This window comes from Scardinius erythrophthalmus (genome assembly GCF_964197995.2).
Source record: "Scardinius erythrophthalmus genome assembly, chromosome: 22".
In the NCBI taxonomy this organism is placed as follows: domain Eukaryota; kingdom Metazoa; phylum Chordata; class Actinopteri; order Cypriniformes; family Leuciscidae; genus Scardinius; species Scardinius erythrophthalmus.
Window position 1 is genome coordinate 26,419,933 of NC_138242.1, and position 24,715 is coordinate 26,444,647.

The 24,715-nt window shown below is 38.8% G+C and overlaps 1 protein-coding gene across 2 annotated transcripts in view; it reads left to right on the forward strand.

Moving 5' to 3' along the window:
• Nucleotides 1-24,715, forward strand: part of dpyda (dihydropyrimidine dehydrogenase a) — a 168,626-nt gene that overhangs the window by 106,494 nt on the left and 37,417 nt on the right. For both annotated transcript variants that reach the window (XM_081352581.1, XM_081352582.1), the window contains 3 exons: nucleotides 4,971-5,054; nucleotides 17,849-17,969; nucleotides 18,576-18,695. In XM_081352581.1, coding sequence (XP_081208707.1) covers nucleotides 4,971-5,054; nucleotides 17,849-17,969; nucleotides 18,576-18,695 — 325 coding nt within the window. The remainder of the gene's footprint in view (nucleotides 1-4,970; nucleotides 5,055-17,848; nucleotides 17,970-18,575; nucleotides 18,696-24,715) is intronic.

A 24,715-nucleotide genomic window follows, 5' to 3' on the forward strand; every position in this document is an offset into this window, starting at 1 on the left:
CTATCTATCTGTCTGTCTGTCTGTCTGTCTGTCTGTCTGTCTGTCTGTCTGTCTGTCTGTCTGTCTGTCTGTCTGTCTGTCTGTCTGTCTGTCTGTCTGTCTTTATTTCTTATTGTAAGGTCTATAAACCCTCAAATGTCACCCATTTTTATTTTTTTCCGGAAAGCTTTTGAAGGAAGCTTTTTCAAGCCAACGTTCGAAGTTTGTAGAATTCCACTTCCTTGCATTCAATCCTGTACCCTGTTTGTTATCTCAATTCAAAATCAGTATAATTTCAGTAAGTGAATTGGAATTGGAAAGGCATTCCCAATTCAGTTCTGAATGGTGTACATCCCTGTTTCTGAAACTTAAAGGTGCTATAAGCAATTTAGCTTCCACCACTGTGTCTCTTGACTGAGCCTAGGAGTGTCACAGAGAGAGATGTTTTTCAGGACACCTTTTTCAGTGATATCTGTTAGAGATAAGGGACATGTTATGCATGTTATACTTATGCAAAAAGTAACTTATAACACTTTTAGCATGGTGTCATTCTATGATGACATCCTATGGAAGACTAGGAAACAAATTCAACCAATTTGGCAATTGGCTACAAATAAACATGTTATGTCTATTTGCTTAGCTTGGTAATGAGTGAATTAAGGGAGACTAGACTGGACATCTACAGTATAATAACCATTTCTCTTTAGCTGCCATTCCTCTCACCTTTTTAGTGCATATTTTTTCACCAGACACTCTGCTCCTCTTCCACTTCTCCTCTCTAATACCCCCTGAGATCAAACTAGACGTGCTGATCCAAGGAGTATGACAGCGATGGGTAATGTTGTCCTTATCAGCTTTAGAGTTGATAATCCTTGTCAAAGACAGCGTCAGGTTTGATCCAGATCTTCTCTTTTGTAGAGCATGCCCTTAAAATGCTTTCAAAAAAGTACTGTGACTGATGATATCAGTTGATAAAATGAAATTTTGATGTTCTGAGATAACACTTATGGCCAGATTTACTAACAGCTTGCACCAGCTCAAACCCTTTTTGGCGTTAAAAAAATACTGTCAGGATTTACTAAAGGCACGCAGTGAATTAGCGCAGAAAAGGCATGGAGAGTTATTTTTGCTACTGACATTATTGCATATGCATTTGTAAGAGTTTCCCTTTTAGATGCAAAATTTATGGGAGGAGGGTATTTAATTGAATCAAGCAAGGTGATTTACTAAGGTATGCACTAGTCAGTTTACTGGTATTTGCGCCATTATTTAACACCTCCTAAAAAAGCATGAGTTAAACCAGACACTATATGCGCTCTTCAGGCAATATTGATTTCCAGGTGCACCCTTGATATCTGCTCAAACTGATAATTAGAAATAAAGACGCTTAACAGAAAGAAATTGACAATACGGCCACATTACTTTTTCACATCTATCTTAAACTTTTTGAATTCCACTAAAATGGACAGATTTCTGCGCGATCTACTGACGATGTCCAAATTAAAGAACACAGACACAGCCGGATCATTTCCACAATGGCCAACAGTGCAAAAATCAGCGCATATAGTGTCTGGTTTAACACATGCTTTTTTAGGGGGTGTTAAATAATGGCGCAAATACCAGTAAACTGACTAGTGAAAACCTTAGTAAATCACCTTTCTTGATTCATTTAAATACCCTCCTCCCATAAATTTGGCATCTAAAAGGGAAACTCTTTTAAATGCCTCATTTTGGGAATATTGGGTGGTACTTTGGTAAATTGGGTCCAAAACTTACTTGAAATTGGACCATCTAGTTGTCTTGTCTTGGCAATTGCAGTGCAATATAACTATCCAATATAAGGGAGAAAATGCAACAGGTTCTGAATGAAATCTTCCAAATGCTCCTCCCTTACATTGAATCTAGAGACCTGAATAAAGAGACTTGCCTGTGGACTCTTTTGAATACCCTGGCAACCATGTAGCATTGAATGCAAAGGCTTTATTTCTCCATGGACAGACACTTGTACATCGTAACTCATACAGCTAGAAAGGAGAGATCTCGGTGCTTAGCATTTTTTTTTCTGCTTCCTTTGGCTTATTTTAAGTCTATTTTAAACCATTCTCTCTCAGTGCTAAGCCTGCAATATCAAACAGTCGTCTTGCTGGCCTCTCTCTCTGAAAGCAGCTTACCGTGATGAGAGATGATAGCACTTAATTCACTGTGTGCGTGTCACCCCTTTTGTTGGACGGGAGGGCAAAAAGGAAAGCCTGCCCCCTCATCCACCACCTCCTCCTTCCATTCCTCTCTCTATAAAGGGCTTAAAAGAAACTGGGTGAAATTAAACATTATTGATAATTGGCTTTGGGATCATGGCACATTGTGTCCATTTTGTACCTGCATTTGGTCCTAATTGACCATGAAATCCAGGGCCTAATTCTGTAAGGGCGGCAGGTTTGTCCCGTTCCCCCGGCTGACAGTGATAAATAGCATCACCCCACCTCATGGTCCTCTGCACTTTGTAAGGCTAAAATGCTTATTCTTTTCCCCCTTTAATGGCTGTCAGTCTGCGGAAAATCATAAATCTACAGATGGAGTCACTGTGGCAGGTTTGTAGAGCTTTTTGTAATTGTTTAAATCCCCCATGTGATGTGGTTTAAAGCCCCCGTGGATCTGTAATTGCCTGTCAAACTCGGCTCGGCTACGGCTACGCACCCCACCCCGGTCTGCGTGCCGCCCGCCCGCCCGCCCGCTCGCTCACTCGTCTCTCGTGCATCCGTGTGGAACACTTATCACCACTCTCATCTATTTTAGAGCCAATGTCTCAGTCAACGTTGATTTGCTTCGCTCATTGTTTGCATCTGCTTGAGTCTGATAAACAATAAAATTGTTTGTTTTTTAGTCATATTCTTTATTAGCTTGTGCGTCTGTGTCTTTTGCGTTTGGCTTTGCTGTTGCATGGTGAATAGACTTAGATTGCATGGAAAGATTATTTGAAAGTACATTGCAGAAAGACTGTATATGTGATTAGTTATGCTCTGTACACTTAAATATAAAGGTTATTTGAAAGAAAAGCGTTCTTTGCTTAACCATAGAGTGCATTGGAGAACCTTTGCTCTGTGGGATTTGTGAGTTGGTTCTTGATGTTTCATTAGAGTTTCTACAGACTGGTATGTCGTCCCTGAACACACAAAGCCCTCATACAGTGGATACATCAGGGCCGGTTAAAGGTTGTCTAAGCGATGTCAGGCCAAAACATTTTTTGTCACATACAGCAAACATCTCCTCACTATCCGCTAGCTGCCTGTCCCCTGAACACACTGTAAAAAAACGCGGTCTCTGTAGACACCACAGGCTCCACAAACGGCAACAAAAACAAACTGTGCTCACCCGCACCCCGAAACATAACAAACAGAGCTCCAGCCAATAACCGACAAGAAGTGTTGAAGGGTGGGGTTTGCGCGTTTGCGGGGTTAGTGCGCGTGCACATGAGGTGGGTGTGTGGAGGAGAGAGATGAAGAGGGAAGTTTGAATTATGGCCGACACACGACCAAATAGACGACGTTCCGATGAACAGAACAACTTGCAAGAGGGACAAGGATAAGGAACGCGCGAAGTCCCGAATTTACATCGGAAAAACCTTTGAAATGTGGCGAGACCTCCGCCGGCAGAAGGGATTAGCTAGCAGCTACTATCCGACATTCAGTTGCTCTGTTTTTGCAGAACAGGTAAATCCACTTTTCTTTCTAAACTGACGTTCATGTTCGCCAAACCAACACAAGGATGTAATTAGCTAGATTTATGCAGTCAGCGTTAACTTTGGTGAATACAACATGTATGTTTCTAGCAGCGATCAATCTCTATTGTAAATGATCAAGCAAATTCACAGTAGGGCGACAATTTGTGTAAGTTAAGGGTTGTTTTCACCCACGGTTTGTCGTGAATTTGAATGTTCATTTATAGGCTATTGACAACTTTGACTAAATTGGTTTACAACGCCGCCGTTGTTTATGCTCACTGGGAAACGCGAAGCTAAACGTTATCTTGCTATCATTGCGTCCTTGTATGGGAGCTATTTATAACCTCAGGTGGCAAAACGATTTTAAGATAATTTTTCTCTTTTTCTGCATTCTGTTCTGCAATATATAAAAGCATTTATCTAACTTGGCGACATTACACATTGAATGAAGTATCAGTAAAACTTAACTTTGTAGTGACTATTTTGACTTTCCTTTATGTCGGAAGGGAGGGGAGGAGGGAGGAGACGGGATGAGGAGGAGGGAGGGTCTAGCCAGCCTCCGTTTTGTTTGACAATAATTCGAATGTCAACAAGAAGAAACGTCTCCCGGGATCGCTTAGACAACCTTTAATCATTTTCTAAAGAACCATGTAACTTGAAGGATGGCTCACCCAAAATTCTCTCATTATTTACTGACTCTCATGTCGTTACAAACCTTGACTTACACAGAAGGTAACTCTTTGTGTCCATACAGTGAAAGTCTATGGGGCCCAAAACAACTCCAACTCTTTAAAAAAAAAAAAAAGTGTGGTGAACTATCCATTTAAATTTCTCCTATTTCAATGCAAAGACCTGTTTCTTACTCACCAACCATTGGAAAAATTTGTGCGTGTGTCTGTTTCTGTTGATCATGACTGCGATAATTCATCTAATGATGATCAAATTATGTAGAAAATCGACATAACTGACATATATCCAGATGATGTGGGCCTATTTACCAGTCTGGGTCACAGTTATGGAGTAATGCGGCACAGTTTCAGTAAAGTACACCAGAGCTCACTGAATTCAAATTTTGGGGCCGTGTTTGTTGGGTTAGCGAATTTGCATGATTTCTTCAGTCAGGTGCTAAAATATTGTAGACTTGTGTGCAATTAATTTTATGTAGCATATAACAGGTTTGCATATGAACATTCACAGCCTGATTGTGATTCAAAGCTGGAAATGAATTGAATTTATACTTCAATAATTGGAGGCTTCTGCATCCATCTCACAGGAGTCTGGCGCCGATGCCCTGGAGCTGAATCTATCATGTCCTCATGGAATGGGGGAGAGGGGAATGGGGCTCGCCTGTGGGCAGGTAAATCCAACATTCAACAGCCACTGTACCATGCAGAGACAGCATCAGCAGTGAGGAACAGCAGCCACAGCAAATGCTTTTTAGCCTCTTATTTTGTAGCAACAGATAGGTGTGTTTGGCTGATATCATGTGCCATGTTTAAAAAATGTTATTAGCATTATACATGTCCAAAGACATGGCAATGCCACAGTACAAATTGTTTGTTTGTGGGTTTTTTTTTTTTTGGTCTGTCTATAATTGTTGATTATTATGCCAGATGATGTTTGGTACCCTGAGGTATTTGAAGTCTGCTGTCACTCAGCAGGGAGAGAAAGCGTGTTAGGAAACCATGAGCATGAGGCCTGCTGGGAAAGAAGTTGCACTCACAGTTTTGTGCATTTTGTGTTTTATTTTATTAATCTAGACCTATACTGTGCTGACAGTACACACATTCTCTATTCCAAAACAGAGTGAGCTTCCTACATAAGCAGCATTTTTTTTTGTCTCATTTCCCAGTAAATTGTCTAAAAATTAATTTACCTGAAAAGCAACACTGCATAAGACATTAAGACTTGTCATTTGTTTCATATTTTTATTTCTTTATTATTAAAATAAATGGGGGAAAATCTACCAGTGCTATAAGGCAGACTAATCTATCTCAAGTAAATTGATATACATTTCTATAAATTTACTAAAAGACTAAAGAGCTCATTAAAATGAATTTGAAACCCATTTTTTTTTCGAGTGCGCTTTCTTCCACCATCTTAGATTCTTTTCACTGAGCTTGGTGCAATTTAGACTATTTTTTTTGGAATATATGTATTTTTTTGATAATCAAAAGTAAGACTAACAATTGTTTAGCATAAATACAAATGGATAATATCACCTTATTTTTGTCTGTGTTTTTTTTTAAATATTAAAGTACCGTAAGAGAGTGCTGGCACCTATATTTTTGTATATTTGAGCTGCTTAATGGTCACATGATGGTTATGATGCTACTTTAGAAGTCTGCCGCAACACAACTTGCTAGGTTTTGAAACAGAGCTACGGTACAGTTTGTACTGTAAATGGTGACTTGAAACTCAACTAATGTGTTTTTGGATTGGAAGCTTGTTTGAGCTCGAGTTCAACTAGCATGTGTCCAAATATCAGTTTAGGTGTGTAGGTTGGTCCAAACCTACAACATAAGACCTGTACAGGTCAATATACAATCCAAGTTTGTCTCCATAGATTTTGATATGATACTGATTTTGATTTTGCCTCTTTAATAAGGTATAGATTCATATGCGGTGACACGTGCGTTCCTATGCGTACCGTTCCGAATCAGAGCGCATTTTAACTCTTATGAATGGCTGATGAGACGCTGTCAACTTTGCCGAACCTGCATCAGTGCGTATCCATTTACCGTAACATTGGTTCTGTCAAAGCATTTTAATAACACTTTTCCATCACATCACATTCAACTGAAGAATTAGCCGAATTTAATAATCCACAAATAATCTCTTTTGCGGTTTGTAAACAATTTTCATTCAAGCACATAACTCCATTATTCGAATCAAATGCAGCGTTTGTGTTCTTAGCCTGTTGAGATTAAGGTGGGATTTTTGTTGTTGTTGTTTTTGGGTTTCACACCAGGGCATGGTGCCTATTACAGAGAAAAAAAGCAGCGTATTGTTTATAGTTTTGCTTATGATTACACCCTCAGCAACTGTGAAAAGCGGAATAGCATCCTGTCAACTGATGTACTTGATAGAAAAACAGAATAAAGAACTTTTCTGTGATATCATAAGCTTTGTTTGGATTTCTGATACATAGTTGTAAAACAGAATAAAACACTGTTAAAAGCTATAAATAAAAACATCTGGTTGTTCCTTTGTTTCCACAAGTAAGACTTGTTTTCAGTCTTTAAATCTTGAAAGGCTGAAGCAGTATCTGTCAAGAATGTGACATGAAAACAGTTTCATTTAGATTTGCTGAAAAAACCTGCTTAGACCAGTTCAGACCAGCTTAAATGTCAGTATGGTCTGGTTTCAGATAGGCATTTTTTTACTGTTACTGGCACAAGTTGATTATGCTGTTTACCGTTGATAAACCAATGAAACCAGCATGAAACTTTCCAAGACACTTTATACTGGTCAAAAAGTCCCTATAATACTTTTGACCACCATATTTTAATGGAAAAATGAAAATGCTGTCATCATTTACTCACCCTCATGTCATTCCACACCTGTATGATATTCTTGCTTTCATCATCACAAAATGAGATGTTTTGCAGAATGTTCATGCTGCCATAAGGGTGAATGTGAATTGGGACAAAAAAATTAACAAGCAAAAAATTAAACCACTAAGAAATTGTCATAAATATTGTGCATAATTCCAGATCTCCTAAAACCTATTAAATGACAAACAGACTGACATTTGAATTATTATTCAATACAATCTTCTCACCAACCATTAATTTTTATTTCCAATCTGTCCAGAATAAAGAAAAAAATCAACAAAAGGTTTTGGAATGATAAGAGAATAATTGATAACTATTCCTCATGTATTGTTAATTTTTAAGGGTTAGTTCACCCAAAAATGAAAATTATGTCATTAATGACTCACCCAAATGTCGTTCCAAGCCCGTAAGACCTCCGTTCATCTTCGGAACACAGTTTAAGATATTTTAGATTTACTCCGAGAGCTTTCTGTTCCTCCATTGAAAGTCAATGGACGGCATACTGTTCATGTCCAGAAAGGCAGTACAGACATCATCAAAGTAGTCCATGTGACATCAGTGGCTCAATCTTAAGTTTATCAAGCGACGAGAATACTTTTTGTGTGCAAAAAGTAAACAAAAATAACGACTTTATTCCACTATTCATTTCCTTCTCTCTAGGCCTCGAGTGAGTTCACGTAGTGTTTTTGCGTAGCGCGTCTGTGTTGTACGTCACACGCATCACACATGACCAGCGTCGGCCAATAGTGAGCCTACGTGTGACGTACAACACAGACGCGCTGCGCAAAAACACTACGTGAAATAGCTCGAGGCCCAGAGAGAAGGAAATGAATAGTGGAATAAAGTCGTTATTTTTGTTTACTTTTTGTGCACAAAAAGTATTCTCGTCACTTGATAATTTTAAGATTGAGCCACTGATGTCACATGGACTACTTTGATGATGTCTTTATTGCCTTTCTGGACATGAACAGTATGCCGTCCATTGACTTTCAATGGAGGAACAGAAAGCTTTCGGACTAAATCTAAAATATCTTAAACTGTGTTCCGAAGATGAACGGAGGTCTTACGGGCTTGGAACGACATGAGGGTGAGTCATTAATGACACAATTTTCATTTTTGGGTGAACTAACCCTTTAATCAGTCAAAAACAGCTTAACCCATGACTGGCTATTTCGTAATATACTTGAATGTGAACTTGATCACACTGTGTTTTTTCCCTTTGGGTGAGGTACACCGACATGATGTTTCCTCATCAAAGTTGTTACACACAGTCTGGCTGTGAAAGTCTCTCACATGAATTAAACCCAGAGGTGATGTATGTGACCCGTTTCTCTTTGCCCTTATCGGTCCTGAATAAACACACACCTCTTCATTCCGCTCACCTGACTATGTGTTATACCACAGGAAATAAACCAGCTTTTCCATCCAAACAAAGACAGTTATTTCCCTCCACCGTGGCTGTAAATTCACAGTCATATCCATTCGGTTAGCTGTAGATTTTCCTCTGTAAGACAAAGAGCTAATCAAAGCTCGAGGGCAGGTATCTGCCAAGAGAACTAAAGAGACGCAATATCATTTAATCACTCCGTTTGGCACCTCGTCTACTCTCCTTGCCTGTGGAAACGAAGGGGGAAAAAACATTAATTCAGTATTGTTTCTGACTGCATGAAGAGATACAATTTGATTTCAATGGGATGTTAATATTCTCTCCCGATTGCTCTCATTTTGGTTTGTTTTGCTATGAAACGGTCCCTATTTTCTTAAAGCTGTTTAACATTTAACTTGGAGCAGATTAGAGATGTTTTTGTTTACATATGTTGAACATTAATGTTTGTAATTCCTGTTTACTGTTGATTAACGCTTTAAACATTAAGGGATGAATTCACGAAGCAGATGGATGCAGTATTTTATTTTATTTTTTATGAAACAGTATAATGCCGGGTTTCAGACTACACAATATCAGCCTGATTTTGGCTCAATCTGTTTAACGTAGAGTGTTGTGGTGATTCGTAAAGGACAATGGGCAATGAACGCGTTTCATTTCCTATAGTGTGTCATAGTGGACGACTGCAGAGCCCCTAAAGGGACATGGTGAAGAAAAAATATATGAGATGGGAAGGAAAATTATTCCGCAATGCTTTTGCATTCTCTCGCAAATGTTTTGCTTTCCCCCCGAGAACTTTGCGTTTGCTCACAAAATGTTTGAAGAACAAATGTGCGAAGAACACAAAAGCTTTGCTAGCAAGCGCAAACGTTTTTGTGAGGGAACGCGAAAGTTTTGCGAGTAAATTCTAGGTTTCTCAAGGGAACGCAAAAATTTTGCTCGTGAATTATTACTGGAATTAGCATCAAGCTAACACACCGCTTCGATAGTTTGTTTAAGCTCTTGTTTCCAGAAGTCAGTCGCTATTTACGCCTGCTCTATGACATCACGCACGTCGTTAAAGATGGCAAGCAATGATTGGTCGGGAAGCAACGTGTAGTTAGACATGTTTCTTGCCTACAAATTTAAGTCATTGGTATTATTTTCAGTGCAAAAACACCGCTTTTCAATGTCTTTTGAGTCATTGGCGTTAAATCAATGGCGTTAAATCAACAAACGGACAACGGAAAATGTAAATTAATTCAAAAGCAATGTTATTAGTTTTTGCCTTGTGATGAAAATATCCTTGTCAGTATTTTGTATGGACATGACTTGCAAAAATAAAAATCTATATTGTGGCCATAAATTAAGTTCTGAATTAAGAATTTGTTCCTACGACTTAATTTGTGGCCTTGTTTTAATTATAGTTAAATCATGGCGACGAGGGAACAGTTAATACAACGTGGTCACGATTGAACTAAATTAACTAGATTTAACTAAATAATGTCAGGCAAACAAATTCTTCATTAGTTGCCATAGTATCTTGATTTGTGTGTGGGGCTCCATAATTTTGTAATGTCATATTAATAAATTTTATTTTACACTAATATTTTAGTTTATGTAATGCATTTGGGTAAGCAAATTAACCCGTTAGCAAAGTGCTTCGGTTTACCAGTTCAGCTCACTTAGATCTAGCGGGTTAATCCTTGAAAGTATGATATTTTTCTATAAATGAATTGTCAGTGCTTTGTTACAGTGATATGTTGCGGTGTAATTTCTCTCGTGTTATTTTTGTCGATACTATGTTTTAATTAAAATCGTTTTAATTATTGTAATGATACATATTTTGTGTCATCTGCGGTATTGTTGACAAATATTAGAGTCGGTAATTAAATGCTATTTGTGGGCACAAATCATTCTCAGTAATTTGCAATCACAGGAAAAGATGTGTGAGGGAAAGACCTCAGGGGTCACGGAGTTCTCACTCAAGTTTGACACAGCATCCTTCGGGATCTCATCTTTTTTTCACCTTTCTGCCTTCAACACAGTTCCCCAGTTTCGCAAATTAAAACCGGCTCTCGTTCCCAGAGCTATTTTGAGCCTACCAAACAGGGCCGGGTGACACCCGACTTCCATCATACCTCCTGCGAGACCCGGCAGCCCTTAACGAGAGTGCCCACCTTCCGTGACCTTGTGCTGTAAAATTAAAATTTCAGGTGTAAAGCTGCTATTATTCCTGCATTCCTCCCAGCATTCCTTCCCTCGGCCCATTCGTCCCCTCTCCTCACAGCCTGAGGGGGCTTCGGGCCGCTTTCCATCTCTCTTTTTCTCTCCTTCTCTTCCAGTTGCAAAAGCGCTCCGGTTCCCTGCTTAACCTGCCCTGCAGTGACGGCACAGAAAAATATATGGAATCCAGCGCGCCCTCTCCTTTAATTTCATACAAGGCCTCCCCCCCACCCCCACCCTTAACCACGCGGCCACCTGCCAAATCAGTGCTGCCGGAGTCACAGTGCAATGCACTCAGCCCTTATTGCAGCTCACAAGTCGATTTTCATCTCTGAATGCTCTTCAGCGGTTCTGAAAGCTCTCCTCGCCGCTCGCTGCCCCCTCCGTCTGCGAGGCACGCCGCCTTTTTAAAACGCTCACGACTACTGCGGTAGGTCCGCTGCACTTGCAGGCCTGTGAAAAGCACCTCTCCCGTGCTTGACGCTTACTTTTTTCCCAAGCAGCACATGTGCTTTTAAGTTAAAACATTTTAACTTTAGCACATTAAAAGATGGAAATGTATCAACTAATGCGTTTTTCCAAAAAATGTGGGATACAAGGAGACATAAAGTACACTAGGTTTTTAAATATTTCTGCTCCAAACTGTAATTAATAATTATGTAATTGTTTTATAGGCAGTATGTGTGTTTTTTATATGTATACTGATACTAGTGAACTGGATATATTGACGTTAAATAATTTCCTTTCTGTGACGGGGCAACCCAGACAAAAGCTACAAGATTTACATTGCAGATAACAAATAACAACCAGGTAAAAACATTTATGCATAATCAGGACTTTTAATTATAAACCAACCAGAAAATTAACCGGGACTCTTATTTTGAAGTGTTGATGAGGGGGAGAAAAATTGCACTCTTGCAACCGTCTACAACATATTACAATATAAACGCCACGATGTAAAACATTGTTTTTACTTTGAAATGTGGAGCGCTCATTTATTTATTTTTTTGTGTGAAATCATAGTCTTTTAATGTTTAAAGATAGGGTAGGTAATGTTCAGAGAGGCTAGCAGTAGCGAGCTAGCTTTGAAAGCATAAGATCCCACCCTCCCTTCAGAGCGTCTCCAAAGCCACACCTCCTTCAAAACATGAACGTGCACAACAAGGAGCAAAGCGTCACGAAAGATGGCGTTAAATACCTCATGTCTCAAAGCACAAACATTACAATAATAATGAACATAAACAACTTAAATAGCTCTGACCTGAACCACCTGACTGACTTTCCATCCCTTCCAAATGACATGGCGTGAACGCAGCATAAGCTCGTTGCTTCAGGAGGAACTGTAAAAGGTGGCTGCTGTTTCGGTTGCGGTGTTCGGTGACTTGTGTCTGTCTCTGCGCGAGAAGGTGCGTGGAGGTATGGAAATACATATGTTGACAGGAAAGTAGGACATCATATCATTGCATTCGGTCCGAATTTTATGGTCCTATGCCTTCCACAGACGATATATATATATATATATATATATATATATATATATATATATATATATATATATATATATATATATATATATATTTAGATAAAGGAATAGTTCACTTAAAAATGAAAATTCTGTCATCATTAACTCACAATCAAGTAGTTTCAAACCTGTATGAATTTCTTTTTCTGCTGAACACAAAAGAAGATATTTTGAAGAATGTCGGTAACCAGACAGTTGATGGACCCCATTGACTTCCATAGTGGGAAAAAACATTTATGGAAATCAATGGCGTCCATCAACTGTTTGGTTACCGACATTCTTCAAAATATCTTGTGAACTATTCCTTTAATTTATCTAAGTGAACTATTCCTTTAATTTAGTGATTGCTATCAGGATGTGAAGAGACTTTCAACCAGCATAACAAACAAAAAAATTCTGAAACAAATCACCTACCCTGCCTTTAATAGTCCCATTAGATTATATCACGATTCCGGTTTTTCCATCCCTTAATTTAAGTCCTCTTAAAATGATAATTAAGACGTTTTTTATACCATTTAAGATATTTAGGATTTTTTATGACCTTAAATTTCATAAAACTGAATTGTTTTTAGATTTAAGTACTTTTTTTTCATCAAACACGTGCTCCTCTATTTTTAGTCGCAAATGCGAGTGAAACGCTCGCAATGTCGATCCCTGTCTTCATGTGAAACCTAGCGGTGACGGGTCACAGACTCTGTGCCGAAAGCAGCCCAGCTACACAGGTGCGCTCTCTCTCCATCAAAGCATGTAATACTGTGTACAGCAAACTGCTTAGAGGGAAAAGCATCCCTGCTCCAGACTCCCTGGCCCACAGACAGTGGCTCTCACCCCCATCTGGCCTGTAATAAGCTGTCACGGGAAGCCCTCTGAGGGAGCGGCGGTCTCCAGTGCGAGAGCACAGTTCTTACAGGCAGCATCTGTTTGGTGGCTGGTGTCTGGCTGCGGGCCATGACCCCTGTGCCTTGTACCGAGGCAGGCGTAATGCAATTTCTCATGACCCTTTGGGAGGAAGGCCTGTCCAGCTTCCTGTAAGCCTGTTGTTGTTGTTTCCTTCAAATGCTAGCACCGTTCGGCTTGTAGAAACCGTTCCCTCAGGACGCAGGGCTCAGTTACGACCACACGCCACTCACTCAACCTGCAGTGTTGGCTGGAAGCTCTGAATTTGTATTACAGCAAATAATAGCATGAATATTCATAGTAATATTGACAATCATGCATTTTTAATAGTAGTCTGAATACACTACTGTTTAAAGGTTTTCAATACTTTAGTCAGCATGGATGCAGTAAATTTATCAAAATAATGTTCAAAAAGTTTTCTGGATTTTCAGGTTCCACCAAAATATTAAGCAGCACTACTGTTTTCAACATTAATAATAATATGAAATGTTTCTTGAGCACTAAATTTGAGTTAAGACTGGAGTGATGGCTGTTAAAATTTGAGGTTTGCCATTAGAGGATTAAATTACATTTTAAAATATATTAAAATAAAAACATTGAAAAATGTCATAATATTACTATTTTTACTGTATTTTTGACCAAATAAATGCAGCTTTGTCAAATAAAAGAAACTTAGGTAACGTTTCCGCGAAAATTATCTACTTAAAATGGAAACGTTTTTTTTTTCATTGTCAAAATAATCTCTAGTTCACACTGTATTTGGCCAGTAGTTGGCGATGTCACTAAATGTAAAGCGAACACTACGTTCCTATAGACTGAACACATTATGCGCATGTGCATGACGTAATCGTTTTCACAAATTTGCGTTTTTGTAGTTTTTAGTTGAAAACAGTGTTGTGTAAATGCTCCCTTATTTCAAAAACACTGTACCAACACCCAATTTTTTTTTTGGTGGTGTATGTACAGTTGATATTTGTAAATATTGACATTAGCACATTGTTTGTATTGGTATGAATACTAATTTGGACGTAATAATGTTGAAATTCATGAATTTGTCATATACTATGAATGCTTATCAGCTTCGTACAAGTGTTGTTTGAATTTGGAAGATCGTTGAATTGTCATTTTTTCATATATTAGTAAAACTCGTTCTGTTTAAACTTGGAAGAATGCTGACAATCATGCAGTTTTTACTGATGTGAATCTTTTATACAAGTACAAATATGTTGGCAAAAGGCAAAAAGTTGAAAAAGTTTACAGTTACAGAACCTAAGATAAACACTTTCCCTAAAATAAGATTTAACTTACAGTAAAAGCTGATTAAACAAATACATTACTCATTTACAATAGTTTGCCTACAAGTTTTTTGTAGTCTTTCTCTGCTTTTCTGTTTGCTGTGTTGTATTGCCACTTTTTTGTTCTTTGTACCACTTTTTTCAGGAGTTCAGGATTCACTATATCAACCAATGAATCTCTCCAGCAACCCGCCAGCACTATCAAACATCTCTCGGGAGCCCAGATATTACCTCTCCCGCTCTGGCAGACGGCTCGGAGTGGACAGGTTCAACCTAACACTCCAGCCTTGTTTATACCCTGTTTAAGTCTTGAATAAATCAGGACAAATTGCCGTGGATGGTGCTCACTGCTGGGTCGAGTGCATAAATCCAATATTTTCATAAAAATACAAATCTGGGAATGAGTTTATCATCTTAAATGGCGTAACCTTTCGTGTCCCTTCTCTTTCAGTGCTTTTCAAATACATTTTGAATACTTTTAGGTGCAAATATAACCCGACTTTATGTGTATCTCTGGTAAAACACACACCCAAGGACGCGCCAGATCTCGCAACGATTTTTTTTTCCACTCTTCGGTTTTGTACCGCGCTGAATCACTCAGCATGCCTTAGAAATGGAAAGGAAATAGTCAGGAGGAGATGTGTTTTTCTGTGGGCTTCTGTATTCTTACAAATCAATTCTGGCTAATGGTTTTAAAAATCAAATGCTAACCTTTTCCTGTGCAGGGAGTGACCTTAGAACTCCGCTTTGCACATACAGCTTGTACATCACACTTCTTTATAGAGACGGGCAGACCCATTGCTCAAGGGAATATATGCCAACAGTTATTGGATATGTCAAAACAGAGACCTATTTCCCGTGAAAGAAAAGAGGGACAGAGAAGGACCGGGATGAGAAAGGGAGCTGGGGCTGTGCTGAATGAAAGCTTCATGTCGGGGTTTACAGTCTTTTAAAGCATCCCGACTGATCTGACATCAGACTTCGCTGTTTGAATTAAACCGTGTCTGTTTTACTTCACAGGGATATAAAGGGTTTAATGCGGTAGTGTGTCTTTATTTGAGGCCTGGAGGAAAGGGACAGAGTGGTGCATCCGCTGCCGAACAGTAACGTGAAGATAGTGGAGGCAAAGAAGAGAGAATAAAAACAATTATAGAACTTATTAGGAGTTAATGTTGTGTGTTTTTAAAAGCAGTCAATAATTAATACTTGTATTTAGATCAAAACTGACTGTAAAGACATTTATAATGTTACAAAATATTTCTACTTCAAATAAATGTTGTCCTTATGGAAGTTCCATTCATCAAAGGAGCTTGAAGAAAATGTTGCACGATTTATACAGAAATATTAGGCAGCAGAACAGTTTTGATAATAATAAGAAATGTTTCTTGAGCAGCAAATCAGCCAAATTTAAGGATCATGTGACTGGAAGTAATGATGCTTAAGATGCACAGAAATAAATTACATTTTAACAGATATTATATTATAATAAAAAATATATATATATATATATATATATTATAGACTTTGATATAAAATACAACTCAAAGAAAAGCATTATTATGATAGCCCGGAGCAGAGAGGACTCCAAACTGGTTTTCCCAGATTTCTTTTTGTCAGGCAATAGACTTAAGGTCACTAATGAATGTAAATATTTGGGGCATTATTTGACTGCGGACCTGTCTGATGACAGAGACATTTACAGACAGTGTGGCATGATTTATGGACAGGCTAACATGCTGATCCGCAGGTTTGGAATGTGCTCAACACCTGTTAAAATCAGACTCTTTAGGGCGTATTGCACTACTATGTATACTGCCCACCTGTGGAGGCGCTACAAAAAGAGTAGTATGCAAAAGCTAATTGTAGCGTATAATGATGCCATGCGGATGCTACTGAGGGTCCCACGTTGGAGTAGTGCAAGCCAATTGTTTGTAAATGTGGGTTTGCCAAACTGCCCTGCTGTACTGCGAAATCTTATGTACAGGTGCATGTGCAGGCTCTCGAGCTCGGTGAACAGTATCATCACTGCACTGACCAACCCTGGTCTAAGCTCGGTGCGATATTCTTCTGCCATTTGGACTCACTGGCTTATGAGCCTATACAGGAGATGAATGTATTGTTTTTATGTTGTATACATTTTTTTTTTCTTCTTTTTTTTTTTCTCTTCTTTTTTCTTGTGTGTAATATGGACCATTATTCACGTGTCTGAAATAAAGAATAATAATAATAATAATAATATATATATATATATATATACAGTATATAGTGTTTGTTTTTCAATGTGTTTCACGTATTTGTAAAATATTTTACTAAACCAATGCAAAATTAATGCAGTTTTCACCAGTGGTCTCAAACCATTCTTTGTCATTGGTATCTGATAAATAATTTGAGTATTATAAGATGCAGCTTTTCATACAGACAGGTTTTATAGATAATAGTTCAGTCAATTCTCATATCATCTTGAATGCTTTGAATGTTAAACATTGTCTAAGTTCCAGTTGTGATTTTACATTGCTAAAAAGTATGTGTAAATACAAATTAGTGAGACAAATGCAATCTTTTCTCTCCTCAAAAGATACCAAACCCCCTTCACTCTCTCTCTCTTTCTCTCTCTCTCTCAGTCTTTCTCTCTCACTAAACAGCCCAGACTGACAGACCAGGGCAGCTTAATAAAGCATGAATCCTCCTGGAACAGCAGTTCACACTGTTATGATCCCTCTCTCTCTCACACCACCGACTACAGGCTCCCCTCTCCATCTATCACTCGCTTGTATTTCTCTCCCACACACACACACGCACACACAGAGAAAGAGAGAGAGACAGAGAGACTCGGGTCTATCGGTCTGACAATATTTAAAGGGATAGTTCACCCAAAAATGAATATTCTGTCATAATTTACTCACCCCTTATGTTGTTCCAAACCTGTATGAGTTTCTTCTGAACACAAATTAACTCAGTAAATGATGACAGAATTTCATTTTTGGGGGAATTTTTCATTTTTCTAACCTCTTTAAAGAAACAGTTCTCATCTTTTACTGTCTCATTTCATTCCAAATAAGTTTATGAAGAAATACTGATGAATTTACTTTTTTATTTACTGTGAATGGTGACTAGAGCTTTCAAGAATTAACAAAGGATGCAAATTGAAAGTATCATTCAAATAGTAAACATGACTTCAAAGCAATAATCAAAATCTTTTTGATGTTCATTTAAATTCTGCTGTTTTGTTTTATCATGCCACTTTTATCTTTGTTTAAGTTTGCTTGTTGGTTTCATGACCCATTTGACCAGGATCCAGAGCTGGTGCGGAACATCTGTCGGTGGGTTCGGCAGGCTGTCCGTGTCCCGTTCTTTGCCAAACTCACCCCTAATGTGACCAACATCGTGGACATTGCCAAGGCTGCACATGAAGGTATTTGGCTGTTCTTATGGTATATTTATACCATTTTGATATGATTATAGTGGCAAATGTATTATTTACTTAGATTCTTTAACCCAGCTAAAGCTCCAATGATACAATCTACCTCAGCTTTCCCAGTAAGAGTCAACCAAACTACATTTCCCATCATTCTGCAGCGCATAAAAGTAATAGAATACAAAGATAAACATCAAATAACGTGCATCCTTTGCCCTTTTTGTTTTTACTTGTACATATGCACATATAAAAGTCTTAAAGGTACATTGGCAAAAACAGCCTGTTTAATTCTAAAGGTCAGAGAATGATGGAAAATGGTCATATAAAACTAAATTGCACATTTTTGCTGCAAGAAACCTTGACTAATGTTATAAATGGACTTCATAAATGTCCTCAATAAAACGGTTTCCCAGTCCAGACGTTAGAGCTGCCCTAGAAACACGTTCCCCTCGCGACCTCGACTAACAGCCTGACGTCTCCTGTGCCGAGTTAGAAACTCGACGCAAACAGACCCCAAGGTTTTGGGATCCAGATTTTTTTTTAGGAATTTGGTCTTCCTCCCTCCCTTTCCCCATGCCTAATGTCTCTTCCCTGTTGGCGCAGGTGGAGCAGATGGCGTCACAGCCACCAACACGGTTTCAGGGCTGATGGGACTGAAGGCAGACGGCTCTCCCTGGCCTGGCATCGGTCGAGAAAGGCGCACCACATATGGTGGAGTGTCTGGTGAGTGTCACCCACCTCACTGGATCCATTCCTTTCTCCTCTGAGGTTTAACGGGTGTGTGGCACAGACAGACTATGTGTGCACATCTACTTCCCCCCCCCCCCCCCTGTTAAAGGTGTGTAGGAGTGCATGTGAATTCATGTGCATGTTTGTTTGTGTGTGTGTACTCTGGTCACAGGCTCTAATAGAGCAGACAGATGGAATGGAGGTTGGTGGAGTGCTGAAATCGTAGAACAGCTGATCTGCAGGGCTTTTGCTACAAGATAAAACAGTTTGTGCTCTATAATTTGAAATATGGACATCTTGCCAGCATATATTATACAAGGTTTGGTAGCAGCACGGCTCATTTTCTACGCCATGAGGTGACCATGAGCACATTTGCACTTTCAAACTTTGTGTTTTATTATTTTCAGGTCATGGAAAACTTGGAAATATAAGCATAATGTGGAACTGTGAGCGTGTGTGTATTTTAATTTAAAATTAAATATTATAATTATAATTTATCAATTATAAATGATTAAATGTTTATATATTTTTTTATTTCATATATATATATTTTGTATAGTACATTATAAAGCATATTTATTTATATAACTAAAACCTTTTTTTTTATTTCTAGGTTTAAATAAGTTACCATAGTTTTCAATCCCAGACTGAGCTTTCTGACTTTTAGACCTCAGTGTATGAAGTCTCCCATCTCCAGCAAAGTATGTACTTTTACTGCATAGTATATGAATTTGGATGCACCTATCGCATTATAATAGCTTTAGGCAGATATTGTTTCCTTTCCATTGCAGTGGTGCACTTTTGTCTGGTTCTGCTGGTGATTATGGGCACATATGAGTCCCACACCTGCCAGTGGCCAATGACTTAAGAAAATATACAGGCCAATATTTTTTTTTACTGGCCTGAAACAGGCAGGTATGACACCAAAATTTTATATACCAGTGAAAATTCACAATTCTCTATTCCAATTTCGGCAAAAAGTAACTTTACTGGTACTGAGAGTACTGGTACTCACAGCAAAAACTATTAGCCTAACTAATATACATTTAAAACATTATTAAAGACAAGTAAACAGCCAGTAATAAAATAAGATTTCAAGCAAAAGCACAAATAATTACAATATAACAAAGATATAAATGAAATAAACAGTGCTTTTCAGGTTTTTCTTACAGTAGAGTTCAGGTACAGAAATGTAATAAAGTATATAAAATAACAATGCATAGTCTTCACTGTATAAATGAATCATCCTTATTAATGAATCCTTATTAAAGTTACAAAAGTTATTCAGTCAAGAGCAGTGATTTTTTTCTTTGTCCTGTTGTAAAAACACAGACAGTTTCAGGAATATTAGGCTGCTGTCACTTTAAGAGCGAATGCACAGATCTAATATACTGATACTGTACACATGCGTTTACTTTCTCAACATAATTTTGTGAATTTGTCCTCTCAAGTGCAAGAAGACGTGAAAGAGAGCTCAGTTTAGTATTTTAGGCTCTGAGTAAAAGATATTGTAGTTGTTCAAGATGTTCCCAGATAACCTCACCAAAATCTTTAGAGTATGGATATTTTGTCTTATGAGTGTGTAGCAAGAGCTTTCAGGAGAAACAGAGAGCTTTGAAATGCGGTCCTCTGGTTGCCATGGCATATTGACGTTCTCTGTCACCGTACGGCTCTCTATGAAGACATTAGACAGATGTGTCTTCAAAAGAATAATGTTTTTCTTCACCACTCTACAGGGACTATGCTGATGGGTTTCACACTGATATCTGTCCACTGACATCTGAAGGATTCTGACTGTGGCGCTTTTTTTAGAGCATTTTCATTCCATTTATTAGTGGTACTTACTAAGCTAAGATTCACTTAGTGTTGCCGCGTACTCAGGGTTAGAGATTTGAATGCAATATTTTTCTAAGCAAAGTATTAAACCAGTGTGTTACTCGTCGCTCATTGTTTGGGCTACCAACATGAATGAGACCTCAAATTAGGGGTGAGCGATATTATTTCACGATAACGATATATATATCACAATATAGTTATTTCTTTTAACATTCTAAGGTGTCAATAGTGATGTGCTACATGTATATATTTACATACCGCGATAAACAAAATATAGCAAAATCTATAATTATAGACATTTTATACCGTTGCCACGATATATACAGTCATACCGCCCAGCCCTACCTCAAATCATGCAATCATGATATTGATCATGATTCAGCATCAAAATTAAAGTCGGTATTAAACAGAAGTTGCGATAAAGGGAATTGATTGGATGGTTGTGGTTTGCTATTGGTCAGTCTCGTGTGAGTGACAGGTTGTCCCGCCCTCGCGCCAGTAAACACGTCATCTCAGAAGAGAAGAGATGTGGCTGCAAGAGTGAAGGGACGTTATTGTGATTAAAGATTATGAGGGCTCATGAATTTAAAAAGTAAGGTGCTTTTAGCACGTTTATATTGAAAACAATGGAAAAGCAGCACCGTGGAATGCTAAAACGCATTCTGTGGAAACTGCCGCATATAGAGCTGGTAAGTCCCGCCCCTTCCGCTAACCCCACTGGACCTCTAGGTTGAAAAATCGTCAATGCAAGTGAATGGGAAAAAATAATTATTTTCTGGTCCCGTTTGAATTGTGCCATGAATGTGAACATATGTTGTCTGTGAATTTTTAATATAATTTTTCGTGTAAAGAATGCTAGAATTTAGCGGGTAGAAGTTTGATACGGTTAGACTTTGTGTGAGAGCACTTTGTGGACTACAACTCTTCGCTGATTTCGACGCGTTTGAAACGTCACCACCACTCGCCCACGGACACTAGCTCACGGATCCCGCTAAACATGGCTGTGTCTTTGGTGCACTTCACCGCCTTCTTTCAGGGAGAGGACAAAATTGTTGAGGTTGGCGAAAAACACGGCTAAGTCAACTTTATGGGGTGACGTCACATAGGCGACATGTAGTCTTTCTCGTTATGTCTTTTCCACAACTGCTAGCCGAAGAATCATACCATATACTGTCAAACTCGTAACATGAAAAATTATATAAAAAATTCACAGACAACATATGTCCACATTCATGGCACAATTCAAACGGGACCAGAAAATAATTATTTTCTCCCATTCACTTGCATTGACGATTTTTCAACCTAGAGGTCCACTTGGGGTTTAACGGATGGGCGGGACTTACCAGCTCTATACTCTGAGTATCTGAGGCACAAGCTGTAGAGGCTCCGCCCTCTTCTGTAGAGGAGGGCGGGGACCAACAGCTCATTTGCATTTTAAGATAAACACACAAAAACAATATGTTTTTGCATAATGGTATTATGAGCTGAAACTTCACAGACACATGGGGACACTTAAGACTTATATTACATCTTGTAAAAAGGGGCATAATACGCCCCCTTTAAAGTGAGGTGACTGGCGATTTCTGTTTGCACGCGAACAACAGAGATCATTGGCTATGCAACAAAGTTGCAATAAGATCAACTTTATGCAAATTAGTTGCTTAGTAACTGCAAAGCAATGTGACTACTCAGAACACCTTGCAACACCTTGGCAACAACCAATGGAAAACGCTTTCTGAAGAAAATGTAAAAATCTGGTTTATTCATCATTGTTCTTTATTTATCTTTAATTTCAAGGAAACATGCTGATAACAGTGTGATCAAGTATCAAGTGTCGTGCGTTCACTATTGTGTGATGTTTTGTGCCTTAACAAGGCTTATATTCACACACACACACCGTTCTTCAGGGATTCTCATACCAGCGGTGTGTTCATTCCCTTCCTCAATAATTCATGTGGATGCAGTTGCTCTCTGGTTCTCTGTACTGTATCACTGTGCTATTGCTGTGCTGTTGCATAGTTAATGCCTTTTATGAGGCATTCTTTCATTGTGTGTGTGTGTGTGTGTGTGTGTGTGTGTGTGTGTGTTTGTTTGTGTGTTTGAACAGATTGACAAGGGCCAGAGTCTGTCTTATCTGCTAGCCTCCTATCCATATCTTCCTCTAATTCATTCTCATACAACCCCTGAAAACCAGGAAAAAAAGTGCATTGGTTTTGTAGACAAGAACTGGGCTAGCCGAGGTGCAGCATTAAAAATTAATCGTGAAACTATTGCAGCAGTATTTTATGTTAGCAGAACTACTCAATGTCATCTTTTTCCCATTTAAGCTGTGGCAGTTTGCAGCTCGGTGACATCCCCCATGAGCGGAGCCGGCCCCCGAACTGCAAGGGTCTCCCCGGCTCCACCCACCAAACATCCATCACCCTCCGCTCTGACTGCAGGCCTTCGAGCTGCCAGCGCTGACGCTGCCAACAGCCTGGAAACAAATATACCTATGATGTACTGTTGTTCACCAGGGCTTTAGCCGCAGTGCTTAAATTTAAAGGGGACGTCTCGTGGAAAAACTGATTTGCTGTTGCGGAAACAGTTTTATGTAGTGCACAGTCATCAGCTCATTAACATGTTACCGCCCACGCAGGGGTTAAACTGGGATTTTGAGAGTACTGGTACTCTAAGCAAGATATGGCCTGACCTTACTCCCAATACCCCCAAAAGTATGGCCATATACAGTATGTTGAAACCCTCTTTTACGGTAGAACATGAAATTAAATTAAAGTTAAAGCCAACTAATGTTAAAGGCACACTACGTAACTCTTCGCCACTAGAGGTCATTTATTCAAAACGAAGGCGTAGCTTGATGACGCCTTGATTTCGTGAAAATCCTACTGGATGACCAGTAATGTATTAAAGTCCAACTGAAATCAAAATTGACCCTATTTACTTTGTTAGCGCATATTACTAGTCTTATGGTGAACAATTAATCCGTGCAAGTAAATACACAGAAAAAAATTGTTTGCCGTCGTAATCTTTAATCAAAGTCTGAAAAGTTACTTCCGGTCTGGAATGGCGTTCCTTCTCTGATGACGTAGGTTTGACGGCTTGGTTTGGGAAACGCTTAACCGCTCCCCTCAAACCGTTAGTCTGTTATGAGCGAGAGATGGAGAGGAGGAGCGCTAGAGTCCCGCCCTCCTGAGAGTCCTGGAGAAAAGTCGTTTGCAACTTCTGGTTCACGCGGACTTTAAAGTTATGAAATCCTTTGGAGCAGAACGAGGCCGCTGGAGCGATTGAGATTTATACAAAAAGACTAACTGTGTTGAGCTGTATAGCAATGATTCGTTTTCTGTCGATGAATGTATCCAAACAGTTGCTCACCTTTCTAATAAAACACATTATATATTGAAGCGTCTTTGGTGTTTCCATAGTTTCTACAAAATAAAACCGTAAATCGAGGGTAACGCGGGTTTGATGTCATTGATAGGCGACGGATAGACACAGTCTGTGTTCTGGTTAAAACTGCTCATTTCTCTGAATTTAAACATTCTTAGAAACATTTGGGATAATGTAAGTACGCAAATCAACAAAACATCTTGTTCAAAATATTGTTCTCGTGGCTTTTGGATATTTTTATCCAAAAATCTTACATAGCGTGCCTTTAACAAATAGTACCTATTACCTAAATAGATGAATGGGTAAATTTAGTGCATGTGTGTTTGGGAGAGAGAAATTGTTCATGTAAGTTGTCAGAAAGTGATTTTATGTGTAGTTATTTTGTCCTCACCTGCAGCGAAGACCTCAAAGCGTTAGATTAGACTTAAGCTTCAGGATGAAGAGCTGTGGTTCACATGCTGTTTCTGAGCCAAATAACCACCTCTTATCTGCAGTGATTGTAGTTATTTAACCCATTTGTGTAAACACACATTGTCCTCGTAGGAAGAGACTCACACACACACTTCACAGTCTCTCAGAGAGAGTGTTTGTGTGTGTTACAGCTGATAGTGATCATATACCTGTGAGATCACAGGCTCTGAATTACTTCACAGACAACTCGCTACACTTTTCATGCACAACACACACGCTCATGCAGGACGCATAAACCAACACTCTCACATTTACATTTAGTGCTCTTCTGACAGAACACACTGCTTTTTTAAAGTGCAGTACTGTATAAATAGACATGG